Here is a 14,142-nt window from a genome sequence, read left to right as displayed (position 1 = left end):
CAAGTTTTGAGGTGCAGCGTCGTTACATCATCACTAGAGGGGGACACACTCCTCTTGTCTGTCATTGAACTGTGACCGCAATTTACTGCTTTTAGTCCCTTTAGAGCCGACTGATCGCTTTGCTGTCAAAAGAAAGCCCCATGTTATGTGTGCAAATGTAAAAAGTCAAGCAGCCTTCACTTCACTCAGGTGGATTTGCAGATGTATTAGCAAAAATAGCAAGAATGTGCCTGCACACAAATCTCCATTGTTGAACGGATGATGTGTCTCTGTGAGAGGACATAAGAAAAGGTTAGACAAATCTTACACAGGAAGATCATTTTCAAAGACACACCTGTGCATTTAATCTCTGCTGCTTTGATGCCAGTTGTCACTGTCTTAGAAGTGATTGAATTGTTTTGAATGAAATATAAAAAGCAATGAATCTTTGGTCCGTCTGTGTTTTTATTATCCTTTATTAATCCCATGAGGGAAACGTCTGATTTTGGCATCTCTCCCCAATTAGGGGAGTCAGAGCCACAGTACAGTGCCCCTGGAGCAGGAAGGGTTAAGAACCTTGCTCCAGGGCCCAACAGTGGCCGCATCGGGGTTTGAACCTTTGACCTTCTGATCAGTAGTCCGGAGACTTAACCGTTGCACCACCACTTGCCCACTCAATCTCCAACATTTTTTGACTGATTTCAAATCTTACAAGCCTTCCTCTGGATTAAAACACACACACTCGCTCTCTCTCTCAATCAGTCTTGCACATCTGGACACTGCAATTTTACCGCATTCTTCTTTGCAAAACTATTTGAACTCGGTCAAGTTACAAATTGATTGTGAGTAAACAACGATGTTCAAGTATTTCAAACACTGAGTATTTCCATATTTTATTCATTTATACTTGTACTCCACAAGGTTTGTAATACACACGTGGACAAAATTGTTGGTACTCTTCAGTTCATGAAAGAAAAACCCACAATGGTCACAGAAATAATTTGAATCTGACCAAAGCAATAATAAATAAAAATTCTATGAAAATTATCCAATGAAAATCAGACATTGCTTTTGAACCGTGGTTCAACAGAATTATTTTTAAAAATAAACTTATTTATTTAGTTTACTTAGATTATTTTTAAAAATAATTCTGTTGAACCACAGTTCAAAAGCAATGTCTGATTTTCATTGGTTAATTTTCATAGAATTTTATTTTTTTATTATTACTTTTGTCAGATTCAAATTATTACTGTGACCATTGTGGGTTTTTCTTTCATTAACCAAGGGGTACCAACAATTTTGTCCATGTGTGTATCTATCATATCATATATCAGTACAGTGTATGAAAAAAAAACCCACTCAAAATAATTATTCAGGTAAAAGTATCATTTTCTAGCATACATACATGTTTGTGTAATTCATCTTCTTTTGAATATCAAAATAATACAAACAAGCAAATGTTTCAGAGGAAATGTTTTACTTTGTATGCACTACATTTATCAGGCCCCTGCAAGCAAAGGTCACTTTCATATTTTGCAAAAGACTTTTCATCCAAAAGTAATAGTTCTTGATATGCTTCATTGTAGATAATGCTTTTTTGTGTTTTATTTTCCCATACAAACAGAAACTAACAAAAATCAACACATTGTACAGTTCTACCTAATTACAAGTTTTTTTGTTGTTGCAGAGCTGACCTGCTTTATTCATGTTTTCAGCCATAGACTAAAATACTTTTATCCAGTGCAGATTTAAGGTTCTTGGAAGCATGATCAACATGTTACAGATTAAATAAGTTACGTAATTAATAACTAATAATCATCAGTAACATAACAGTGAAACCTGACACCTGATAAAACCATTTTTAAAAATTGTTTTTACTTTGGATATGTTGAATTCACCAACCCCATTAACAATGTGAGGCTTTTTAAAAGCAGTACTTATAATGGAGTATTTTTCTACTGAAGTAAAGTACTCCACTTTGCCAAACTCCAAATGCCATCATGACCCCTATCCGGAGTGATGCATGCCGGGAGGTGCAGTTTTTAACACCACCATTTGGTCAGCGTCCATGCAGGATCTGGACTACATTTCCCATCAGGCCGCACGCGTTTTCTTCCTTTCCTCCTTCCTTTCTGCAGCTTCGGCCCTTCTGCCGTGAAAAGGGAAGATGAGAAGCAGCAGCAGCCCGCCGACACCGAACGGACGCTGAACCGAGTCCCTTCCAGCGGAATGGCGGCAGAGCGGCAGCTGACGGACCGGAGGCCGAGCTCAGCTGCTTATCTCCTGCCTTAGACACACGGCGGCCACCACTGGAACCTCGGAGCTCAGGAGCCTGGAGGAGCGGCGGGTGGAGCTGCAGCCTGCCTGGCCGAGCCGTGCTGAGCGGAGCCGAGCCGAGCCGATCCCGCCGTCGTCATCTCCTGTCCTGCTAACGATGCTTAGTGAGCCGCGGGACTGAAGCATCGACGGCACCGCGCCCTGAAACCAGACCCGGACCCTCCCTGGCCCCCGCCTCCCTTCAGGTGAGAGTCCTGCACACCTGGAGCTTCACCTGGCGCCCTGACAGACTGGCATGTACCTGTCTGGTGATTTCTGTGTCCTGCAGGCAAACTGGCCCTGGTGTGGTCTGGGGCAGATGTTTCAGGTCAGGCTCTCAGGCCTGTTCACACCTGATATTGGCGTGCACCTGGAGCGATCCCATCTCAGGTGGAGAGCTGTAAGTACAGGTGTGTATGTGGATGAGTCCCGGGCCACAGGGGAGGACCGCCGACACAGCTGACGTCTTTTGCCTAAGCGGGAAGTGGGCGATCATTTGGTCACGGTCATATTCAACCGCAAAACAAGCAAAAACTGTCAAAGTAGTGATTTTTAATTCCCAACAGCCTTCACACCAGAAGAGCCCTACTGCCTCCTGCTGGTTTACAACAATACAGCTTGGTCATTCCAACGGAAGTGACGTTTGTTGGCATATAAAGCGGTTAAACAGGTCCAATCACAAGTGGTCACAGTGGTGATGGTGTCTAATAGCAGGTGTGAACTTGTGGAGAGCTGTTGACTTGTGATTGGATGTTCCTGTCAGGTCAGGGCCACAGCGATGCCTCCATGCTATGTTCTTAGGCAGGTGGTCAGTGAATGTCGACAGGGTTGCATTGCTTCAAATCGAACACGACGGGTTGTGCACTTATTGGAAATGCCAGTCGCAGTATGTGGCCTGCCATTATCACCCATCAAACTATCTGCTGGATTGGGTTTTGTTTTGTGGGACTGAATCATTACAGACTGCTGAGTGAACCCAAAAAACGTGGATGGTTTCTGTTCGACAACAATGCGGGGATGCTTATTGGACAATAAGCACTTTGTGTGGATGTCACTTTAGTTGTGTGGACGGCCTCTACCATTCCACTGTATAACCACTGAGAGCAGGAAATGTCCAGCTTTTCACATGTAGCTTATTGACCATTATGAGCACACTATGTGGGTACTCATGGTGCACTACATGCTGCCACAGGTGGTGGAGAGAACAAGGGCTGCACAATTTCTGGAATATTAATCACAATTTTTGCTTCTGACAATGAAGCGATCGTGATTGTGTAGATAAAATCACTATAAATCTGACATTAGAATACCTCATCTACCTTACAAATACCTCATCTAATACTTATTTCATAGTTTAAAGTAATTGTTGCAGTTGCTGCACTGCAGTAACAAAGTGGAGACTAGAGGCTTCTCTGTGCACAACTGCCTAGCTTTCTTCTAGCTTAGCATGCATGTGAGGCACTGTCCTCTAGGGGTGGGAATCTGTGGGCACCTCACGATTCGATAACGATTATGATTCAGGGTCTACAATTCAATTATAAATCAATTATTGATGCATCTTTAATTTGTGTATTATAGAGTGTCGGGATGGCCGTGTTGGTGAAATAGCGCCAGGATGGTGTATCTGGGCTCCAATGTATGCAGGAGTGCATACATTACATATAACATGGCTCTTGTCCAGTTTGCTTCCACCGTCAACGTTGTAGAAGCCGAAGCGTTTCCACATCTGCTTTTGAATTAGAAGGGGCTTTCACGGCGAGGTGGGTGGCAGTCAGCCTGGTTTGTTTTACTCTTTGTGCGCGTCAGCGTGTCTGCTCCAGGTGCGCATCCTAAAGTGTCCCAGAGATTATGTGTACCGCGCTTCTTAGTTCCGCATTATTTAGAACATTCTGTATTAGTTTAACAGATTTAAATAATTGAAATTTGGATGTTTGTAAATCGGTTCAGATTCGTCCACGTCCGAATCGCGATGCATTGAAGAAATGGAAATTTCCCCCACCCTTACTGTCCTCTAAAGACATTGGTGAACTTTAGTGTCTGTCCATTACAAGATGCATTACATTCAGGTAAAGTGAAAAATTGGATAGTGCTGAATGAAGCCAGATTGAGACTTGGGATAAAAGAGATCAGGTGTGATATGCAACAAAGGGCCACTGGCTGTAATAACACCCAGGCTGTTGCAGTAAGGACTATAGCCTTTGCACACGGGGCTCACGCTCTCCCAAGTGAGCTATCAAGGCACCACATACGAGTCTTATTTGAAGCTTTATTTGAATGCAAAGGTTTCTACATTAGCATGTATGTAGAGTAAAAGTTCAGTCTCTTGAAATTACAAAATTCCATAGAAATGTTGCTTTGCAGCATTTGTGTGAGTGCAATTTTGCACTCAAAAGAACACATACAAGCACAGGAGGATGTGTTTTGAGACACGGCACATCTTTGATAGCCTCCTCACTGTGTCATCTTAGTTGTCATGACAAGGTTACTGAATGGACTCAGGAGGAACCCCGGGGCTTGAGACCAGAGCTAAGTTTCAAGGGACTGTTAGCATTTAATGTTAAGTCACACTGAATATAAAGGGAATGTATGAGAATGTAAACACTACACTAATTACATGGTTTGCTTGTGCCTTGGTGTTGTGGTTATGGCTTGATTTGTTTTTGACGCCGAAGAGACAAAAGAATTGTGTATTTGGTTATAATTCGTACTGTAGCGTTTAAGGGTTTCAAACTGCTGCATGCTGTCTTTAAGAAGGAATCCCATGCAGGAGTGCTGATTAATATGTCTAGTGTGAGTTAACATGGGTACAAAATTAATGGTGATCAGTGTCCGCAAGTGTAAGGGTGTACCTTAGCATGCTGTAGCTCATAGACACCAGCTGGTGCACTGCTAATGTAATGGAACTTGCGCTCCAGAGTTTTGCTTCCACAAGGCAAAGACTCAGCAGATTTCTGGAAGGAACTGTTTGGCTAACAGGAAGTACCAAATTGAGCAGAGCAGTTTGAGTGAATGCACTAACCGAAGAGACAAAGAGAGACACAAAATGATACCAAAAGCAACTACAGAATCAAAAAGATGCAAAATTCCCCACCAGCAGATGAATAACAACTACTTTCAGCCTTGGTCTCCCTATGTAGAAAGGGAACCTTTAACATGCATTTGGGCCCAGTGTCTCTAATCCATATGTAGGAGACCCTGCAGCACCACTGAATCTGACAGGATGCAGAATGAAAAAAAGAAAATTTGTAACTACTATGGCAACTAAATAATCCTTTATCATATCCATCCAACCTTTCATTCAGTTGTATCTAGTTGGTTAAGTGACATTTAAAGATAATTGCCATCGGCTGATTAATTAAAAGCATTGGCCTGATTACTTTTCATTGCCGGTAAACAAAAAATGAATGCATAGTCTCCAATTGGAGGTAGCCTTGTTATTGTTATGCAACAGGTATGACTTTTGTCCTGCCTAAAATAGCCTGAACACAAAAATGATGATAAGCAGTCTAACTCTGAATGGTTCATAGGATTTTCATGTTTTCATCAATCATTTTCTGGCATTTATAATGTGTTAAGAAACAAATCTCAGAATCTCATTTACACAGACTCAAATCAGTTGATGTACAAAACACAAAATAACTGAAAATAATTGTTCTAATTGTGTGTTAATCACTGCGATTCACATGAATTATGTAGGTGCATGTTTTGTTGAGAAGCATAAAAGGTCTTAAGTGTTTGTCTGTGATTGGCCCACTATTGCCTTGATCCAAAAAGCTGACCTGATCCACTTCAGATCTGTGGAAAGACAACCAGAGGACAGACAGAAAATAGACCAGAGAATGATTAAAACCCGATTCTGATTCCGGTCCTGGTGCACACTCCCTCTGCCCCCAAAACACATTTTCCTCTTCGTGGTGATGATGATGCATCACATCATTTTACTAGACCTGATGAGACTGAATGTAATCCTAACCCAGGCTGACCTGGCTGCTTTCACATACTGACGCACCCACATGTCATATTTACAAGATTTGCTTTTACATATGGGTTAAGTATCTTTTAAACAAGAATATGTTATCAAAACACCCTGTCACATGCCATTGTATTAGAGCTAACCATTTGAATATAATTTAACTGTGACACAAAGTCACCGATCATGGTATATTCACTTTATTTTTGCCAGATTGATATAGCTTTAAATGTCTCATTAAACTCATAAGGATCAGTTCATGAAAAAAAAATGTCTATTTTTGCTCGACTAATGAATTGCCACCCTCCATAACTACAAATGTAAAGTAAATGTAGTATTTCACTTTATTGTCTGATACAACTAGGGCTATGATAGGGATAGATACCACGATATCATTTGTACAGCCAAATCATCTCTATAAGTTACCCTGCAAAAAAGAAAAATATTTTACCTTTGATAACTGATAGACAACATCTGCTATGGCATTAAGACATCTCTGCAACATCTCCTGGTGTGTGGACATGGGCAACTACAGTTTGCTTACATGTAAAACAAATTGCCTGTTAACCAAAACTAAGGTCAAAATCATATAAATCAATTTATTAACAACATATAAGGTACAAATTAGTTGTGGGATGCGATTAAAAAATGTAATCTAATTAATTAGAGGCTTTGTAATTAATGAATCGTATTTTTGTCAAGCAACGATATTTGACAAAATAAACAAGGTTTTTCAATTCAAATAAATTTCAATTCAATTTTATTTATATAGCGCCAATTACAGTCAAATTGTCTCTGTCTTGAAATTTCGTTTGATGACTGAATTGATGAATAGACATATACATGAACTTCAATCTTGTATTACCATTTGTATCGTATTTGATACATGAGTTTTTGAGACTACTATCTCATCAACATGGTAAATACTTAAATAAATGGGACAAAGCTAGTTTCTGTTCCTAAAATCAACTTTGTTGTGAGCAAAAAGTTGCCTAAACTGCCCAATGTATCAAATGTGATACAAAAAATACATAATGAAAACAATTATATGGCAATTTATTTTTTTATATATTTTTGATGGATTTTGTTGAAGAGGTCAATAAACATCTCAGTGCCAAAAAAATTGAATTTTCTGGCTGTTTTTTGATAGGTCAGGCTTTACAGGGTGAAACAACAAAAATGTTTGTTTCATTTATATTTGTCTGCATTTTTCATCTTCTACTACATTCACAGATTACTGCAAACTCAAAGTGAAATTATAGCAATTATGTTCAACATTTTAGCGCTTTTTGTAAACTCAAGCATTGTCAGTGTCTTGAAAAGTGGTCTATTATGGGATGGCTACACCATTTGCTGGTACCAGGAGTGTCGTAGCTAACGTTAGCTCTGATGCTAACAGCAACGTGTTTTCCATTGAGGTGATACCGTCAGCTTGAAGTGCTGCGGTGATAAGAAAAGTCTTTGTAGCACAATTTGCACACAACCACGCTTTTACCCAAGCTGCTATTGGGAAGATTTTTAAAAGACAACTTTCCGCCCAACAAGCTCAATATGGTCTCGTCTTCCTTTACTGTTCACCAAACTTTCTTGTGCGGTGACGCCACTACTGTGTATCTTCTTCACGGCTGGCAAACAGACTTTATGTTCATTACCATCTCCTGCTGGGCTGGAGTGTGCATCAGTGTTGCCATCATAGACAGTCTATGGTTACCAGTGTGCCAGAAATTAGGGAACTGAGAAAGGTGTGATTAAAGGTGTTATTTTCTTCTAACACGTTATTTTTTCTGTAATTAATTAATTGAAATTAATGCGTTAAAGTCCCAGCCCTAGTACAAATATGTGAATTGAGAAGGTTATAAGTGCCTTGTAAAGGGGCTAACAAGCTACACAATGTTGTTCATCAATTACAGACCGTAGTACAGACTTCTATGTCCTTATCTGGTCCTGGTTTGTCTTGACATGTTGTTTTGTTGTTGTTGCAGCATATTTACAGGCTGCAGCATGGAGCGCTCCGGAAGCATTCAGCTGGACATCCCTGACTTCAGTAACTCAGTTCTGTCTCACCTGAACCAGCTGCGAGTTCAGGGCCGTCTCTGCGACATTGTGGTCAACGTTCAGGGCCAGAGCTTCCGTGCACACAAGGTGGTCCTCGCTGCCAGTTCACCATACTTCCGGGACCACATGTCTCTGAGCCAGATGAGCACCGTGTCACTGACCGTGATTCGCAACCCGTCAGTCTTCGAGCAGCTGCTGTCCTTCTGCTACACGGGCCGACTGTGCCTGCAGCTCGCAGACATCATCAGCTACCTGACGGCTGCCAGCTTCCTGCAGATGCAGCACATCATCGACCGCTGCACTCAGATCCTGGAGGGCATCCATCTAAAGATCAGCCTGGCTGATCTGGACGAGGAGTCCAGGGAGGAGGAGGCTGTGCGGGGATCAAGGGGAAGTAGGACCTTGGAGGCGGTGGTACGAGGAGGGGGTCACCATGGAGGTCTGCGGCTGCTCGGCCCACGGGGAGGAGCAGAGGCATGTGAGGCGGTCAGCCCAGCAGAAGATCCACTGAGCCCACCGCCAACAGTGGAGCACAGTGGGCTGGAGGGGCCTGGGACCACCAGCAGCAGAGTGGGCAAAGAGCCAATCCTCCGCATCAACCGGGCTGGTCAGTGGTATGTGGAGACGAGCAGTGAACCAGAGCGGACCGGCAGTGCTGAGGAGGGCGGCAGCGTGGACGGAGTCAGGATCAAGACAGAGAGAATGGAGGAGTGGATTGGAGCAGGAGAGCACCAGGAGGAGGTGGGGGTGGTGGAGGAGGGGGCCACCGTGATGATCGACACGTCAGGACGCAGCACACTGGTGACGGGACCGGTGGGAACGCTGGGCACTCGCAGCGTCCAACCGTCTTCTAGCTTTAGTGAGGCAGACAGGTGAGTCGCTGTTATGACACCCTTCCATGTGTCACTACCTGCTCTTAGACAGACACCTGACAATGTGTGTTTATGTGCAACAGGTTCAGTCCCACTGGCAGTGTGGTCGTTCTTGCGGAGCGTCAAAGAGCAAAGAGCGAGTCTCCCAGCAGGGCAGATGAGCTGCGACAACCAAGCTCACAGGTAAAAAACCAGAAACTACTGTAAGTGAAGCTAACATATTAGCTGATGTAGGGTTCCAGCTAGGAGAGGCATGCTTCTGACAGGCCATTTCCACATACTTGTATCTGTTGGCTAAAGTCATGTTAGAAAATAAAGTCAAAAATTTGAATCTTGTTTAATAAAATGACACAAGAGACAGGATGATGAATACTTCAGGTAAAACCAACCGAAAAGCAAGTACAAAGGACTGTGGTCTATAGTGTTTAATCCTCAGCAGGACACCTAGAACCTGTCAAGGGACCCGTACAGCATTTTCAAGGATCTGTACATCCATCTACATGACCCCCAGAACCCCCTCCTTAACCACTAGGACTTCCTGAAGTGCATCAGAACATTTTCCACTCCCTCAGAGCCATTGCCACATCCCGAAGGACCCGTAGAATGGCCTCAATGACAATTAGAAAGTCCTCAAAGACATCTTGAACTTTTGTAGCGATTTAACATCGTATTGTACCCCTAAAACTTCTATTTTATCGGCTGTAGCCATTTAACCATCTCATTAATGGCCAAATCAGTCTCCTATCGAGGCCCTAGAAAATTGTGCTGTCTAGCACACTGCTCCAGAATTTCCTAGCAGTTTTCAGCCACCAAAAGAAACCCTAGAAACTATTTTATAACCACTAAAGTCTCTTATAGGACACCCAGCACTTTGAACCAGCTTAGAAACTAGTAGCACCTCTTTTTGCAGTTGTAAAACTTTGTGAACCCCTTTAATAACCACCAAAATCTCAAAAGGACAGAGATATTTGTCCCTTCTCAATAGCCTCCAGACTCACAAGTTCCGAACTTCCACAATGTACACTAAAATCTCCCAAAAACATTTACAATAGTGTCAGCCAAAGAGTATTCAGTTTTGATAATTGGGAATGACGCTTTAATCTGACCAACACCAGTGCCTAGAGTTGTGGTCCCAGACGCCACAATTGGTGTCGGCTACATGTTCATCTCAAGAAATATAATATTTATTTTGAAGTCTTCCCTGGTCAACTGTATGTTCACTTTGTTCTGCCTATCAGGGGGAGGAACACGCCGCATTTGATATGGGCAGCTACGAGGACTACCTGAGAGAGCAGGTAGGAGACCGCTGGTTCCGCTACAACCCTCGTCTAACCTGCATCTACTGCTGCAAGTCTTTCAACCAGAAAGGCAGCCTAGACCGCCACATGCGCCTGCACATGGGCATCACGCCTTTCGTCTGCCGCATCTGTGGGAAAAAATACACCCGTAAAGACCAGCTGGAGTATCACATCCGTAAGCACACCGGCAACAAACCTTTCCACTGCCATGTCTGCGGCAAGAGCTTCCCCTTCCAGGCCATCCTCAACCAGCACTTCCGCAAAAACCACCCAGGCTGCACCCCCCAGGAAGCCCACAGCGCGTCCCCTGAGACTACCACTGCCTCCGTCACATCCAGGGGCGGTCCGAGTGACGAGGCCTCCCCCAGTCAGGAGGAGCCAGAGGGCGGGGGAGGCGGCGGTGGAAGCAGCGTTGGTGGAGCTCAGTATGGAGAAGGTCCCCAAGCCTCGGTTTCCACTACGGGGCCAGACTGACCCTAACAGAGGGAGGAAGGTAGGGGGTCGCAAGCACGGAGGGCCGTTCTGATCCTGTTGTAACTGAAGCCAACAGGACGCTGAACCCACTGAAGTCAAAGGATACCTTGGAGTCGGAACTGAGATTTTTCCGCTTTAAACCGCATCTACCTTCACTAACCAAACGAACAGATTAAGCTAAACTGAAGAAATGCCACACACTCAAACAACCTCATGCACCACACAATTCAGTGGTTCTCGTTTGCCTCCGTCTAGTTTATGTTACAGATTTCTACTTTTATATTTACAGGTTCACAATGCAGCATCATAACAGTCTGTCTGTAGACTTTGCCAAACTACTCAGTGCCAGTTTAACAGTTCAAATCCTTCGTATTTGCCTTGAGACAATCTGGAGCAGTCGGGTTATTAATAATCTTATGCGCTCTTTAAGTGCCACAATGCCGTAAATGGATTTAGTTGCACCAAAAGGTTCAGTGAGAAAACGAGAACTGTTGAAGTTCAGTTCCAGTGTGATTGGAGTTCCTAGCCTTTTCCCGTTTTCTGGCTTTGTTACACTACGCTGTGTCGCACTAAATACCTCATTGTTCAGCGTCATCCACAAAACTGCATTCACACACAGTCTCCTTCATTTCACAAATATGATCATTGATCCTAATTCCAGATGTTTTTAACCTTCAGCAGAACCTTTTAAACATTTCCAGTGTTTCCTCTAGGGTTTTTTTCAGCAGTGGTGGCAGGCTCTCCGGGAGCCGTGGCAGCGTAGACAAATGACACTTGGCTGCAGATTTTACTTGTACAACCTATTTATTGAATGACCAGCTGAAAATAGCTTTTTAAAGGCTGAATGTAAAAATTAAAAAAAGTATTTGAAAAAGCTCATCTGAAAACGCAGTCAGCAGTTACATCATGGCATGTAGATATTAACTTAATGCTATCAATTAGCTTACTCACGTTAGAGACACTGAGTTGGCACCGGGCCCAGTTAACTTCAGCTACCGATATGTTACATAACGTTAGCTGGCCATCAATATTTTGCGAATGTCTGTTTAACTTGTAAAATCTATTATGAGTTATCTTAAGCTAATAACCTTTCTCTGTTAAGTTGCTGCCATATTTTCCCAGACAACACTCCTCTGACCTGGTGCCTGGGTGCTTGACGTGACATTACTTTGTAGGCCGCGCTCTTGCAAGTAATTAATGTCGTATTAACCCGATGTATCAAAGAGTAGATACTGAGCAAGATAGTTATCTCTAGTTTACCTTAGTACTCACAAGTACCCGACACAGTGCAGGACTCTGCTGTGAAGGTGGAGACATGCGGTGGTGGTGTATTTGGGACAATGAACAATAAAAAAAAAGAAATTTGAAGGAGCGGCGGCTAGGATTTAGGAATGGCGGCCGCCACTCCTAAATGAATGTAGAGGAAACACTGCATTTCAGTAGCGATGTGTTATGGAAGATGAATGGAAAATCGTTAGTTTAATTTCTGATTAGCAACAAATTCCCTCTGAGTTATAGTTTTTCTTCTTTAAAATTCCCTTAAATGATTGAATATTACAGCAGTTGCCAAGTAGTTTTCAGTGGCTCGGCTTGATAATTAATAGAGTAACTTAGTCTACTGCTGACAGTCTGCTTATATCTTAACTATACTTATACCTTAACTATGCTTTCACGTGCAGAAAAGGTCAAATCAATCATCAAACTATTAAATGTTTAAATCTCAAAATGGCTCCATATATATATATATATATATATATATATATATATATATATATATATATTGTGTCACATAATAATTGACAGCAAAAAGTCAAAAACGTATTTAAATATTCTAACATAAAAGGTTGAGTTCCTCCTGGTCAACAGGAGAGAAGAGCTTTAAACTTGTTTCAGTTTACAGTCTGAAGTTGCTGAAATGGTAGTATGAACATTATTTCAAATTTTATATATAAAATACTCCAGTGGCTTTAATAGGTGAATTGTTCAGGTATAATAATGACCCAAGCTGGATTTCCATCCAAATGCAGGGCAAATTTTTTACCATATTTGGAAAAAAATTTCCAATAATAAAGAGCAAATTAAGGGCTGTTTGTATCCACCACAGTCTTAATAGAAGAGTCCTCAGTTTAATTGTTTAGTCACCAAGTCTGTCTCCATTTGTCATTGTCAAATGTAGTTCTCATTATTTTCGTCCAGTTTTTGCTGTTTTTGGTCAGGGTTTTCTACGTGCAAAAAAAAGGTAGATGGAAATGCAAATATAGAAGAAATCTAAAAATCACAAGTAGAAAACGTACATCAGTAGGAAGAATTTAATAGAGGGCTAAAATGTTTAGTCAGTAGAAGAAAAATGAACAGCGCAATCTGAACTGCAATTTTTTAAACAAAATAGTTAAAAAGAAAGCCTCATATTTGTGTATATTTGCTGCTTTAGCTTCTTGTGTATCAGTGTGAACTAAATATTTGGATGTGAGTGGAGAGATCTAGTACTTTTGGTCAATATCATCTTCAGCTCAGATACTTAATGGTTTACATGTCTAAACTTAATTATGTTTAATTGAAAAATTATCTTTGAGTCACACAATAATGAAAATAATTTGTAGTGAGTCATATCTGCAGCAAACTCTCAGAATATGTTGTTTGTTTCTTAGTAAATATTCAAAATGATAGCTGTTACCACAGTTTTTGACTGCGTTCTGAGGACTTCTCAAGTGAATACAACGTTCCATCTGACTTGAGTGCAGGACTTTGGTTACATGAAATCAGATGACCTTCATAAGGTACTTTAAATCACGTCCATGTCCAGCTCCCACATCAATGTTGACAGCCTCACCAACCCGTCACTGCCCTGGAAGAAGGACATGGGATGCATGTCAAAGCTCTGGGAATCAGCAGATTTGATACTGAAGCTGGAGAGTGAATTTCCATGCTCACTGTATCCTACTTCATGCAGGACAAACAGAGAGAAAAGTGAGGAACTCCAATCACACTGGACGGGCTAATTCGGCTGTAGAATAACCATAAATTCGTCACATTTATGTTAACGAGTATTGTGGCATTTGAACTCAGTTTCTAAGGATTTCATAGATTCGACCAGACTGTCTGGCAGCCTGTAGGCCGAACAAACTCACAGCAGGAAAACTGGACGGTGTCCAGCCTCAGATAAGCTACACAGCTCAGT

At 42.1% G+C, this 14,142-nt stretch overlaps 1 protein-coding gene across 3 annotated transcripts; it reads left to right on the top strand.

Annotated features, from left to right (window-relative positions):
- The first annotated feature begins 2,090 nt into the window (after positions 1-2,090).
- Positions 2,091-12,715, top strand: zbtb37 (zinc finger and BTB domain containing 37). 3 transcript variants are annotated; one of them, XM_055014280.1, is made up of 5 exons: positions 2,091-2,501; positions 2,585-2,695; positions 8,248-9,192; positions 9,276-9,375; positions 10,431-12,715. In XM_055014280.1, the coding sequence occupies exons 3-5, from the start codon at positions 8,267-8,269 to the stop codon at positions 10,962-10,964; spliced, it is 1,560 nt and encodes a 519-aa protein (XP_054870255.1). In that variant the 5' UTR covers positions 2,091-2,501; positions 2,585-2,695; positions 8,248-8,266; the 3' UTR covers positions 10,965-12,715. The 3 variants fall into 3 exon arrangements, with proteins under 3 accessions (XP_054870255.1, XP_035802592.1, XP_023122958.1); XM_035946699.2 differs by having other exon boundaries at positions 2,585-2,705; XM_023267190.3 differs by lacking the exon at positions 2,585-2,695 and having other exon boundaries at positions 2,092-2,501.
- Positions 12,716-14,142: the final 1,427 nt, after the last annotated feature.

This window comes from Amphiprion ocellaris, chromosome 2 (assembly GCF_022539595.1).
Source record: "Amphiprion ocellaris isolate individual 3 ecotype Okinawa chromosome 2, ASM2253959v1, whole genome shotgun sequence".
In the NCBI taxonomy this organism is placed as follows: domain Eukaryota; kingdom Metazoa; phylum Chordata; class Actinopteri; family Pomacentridae; genus Amphiprion; species Amphiprion ocellaris.
The sequence above is the reverse complement of the archived record's forward strand: the minus strand, read 5'-3'. Positions and strand labels throughout refer to the sequence as shown.

Coding starts and splice junctions, on each gene's coding strand:
- zbtb37 (XM_055014280.1), top strand. CDS start 8,267: ATGGAGCGCTCCGGAAGCATTCAGCTGGACATCCCTGACTTCAGTAAC. Junction 9,193..9,275: donor AGCTTTAGTGAGGCAGACAG/GTGAGTCGCTGT, acceptor TATGTGCAACAG/GTTCAGTCCCACTGGCAGTG. Junction 9,376..10,430: donor TGCGACAACCAAGCTCACAG/GTAAAAAACCAG, acceptor TCTGCCTATCAG/GGGGAGGAACACGCCGCATT.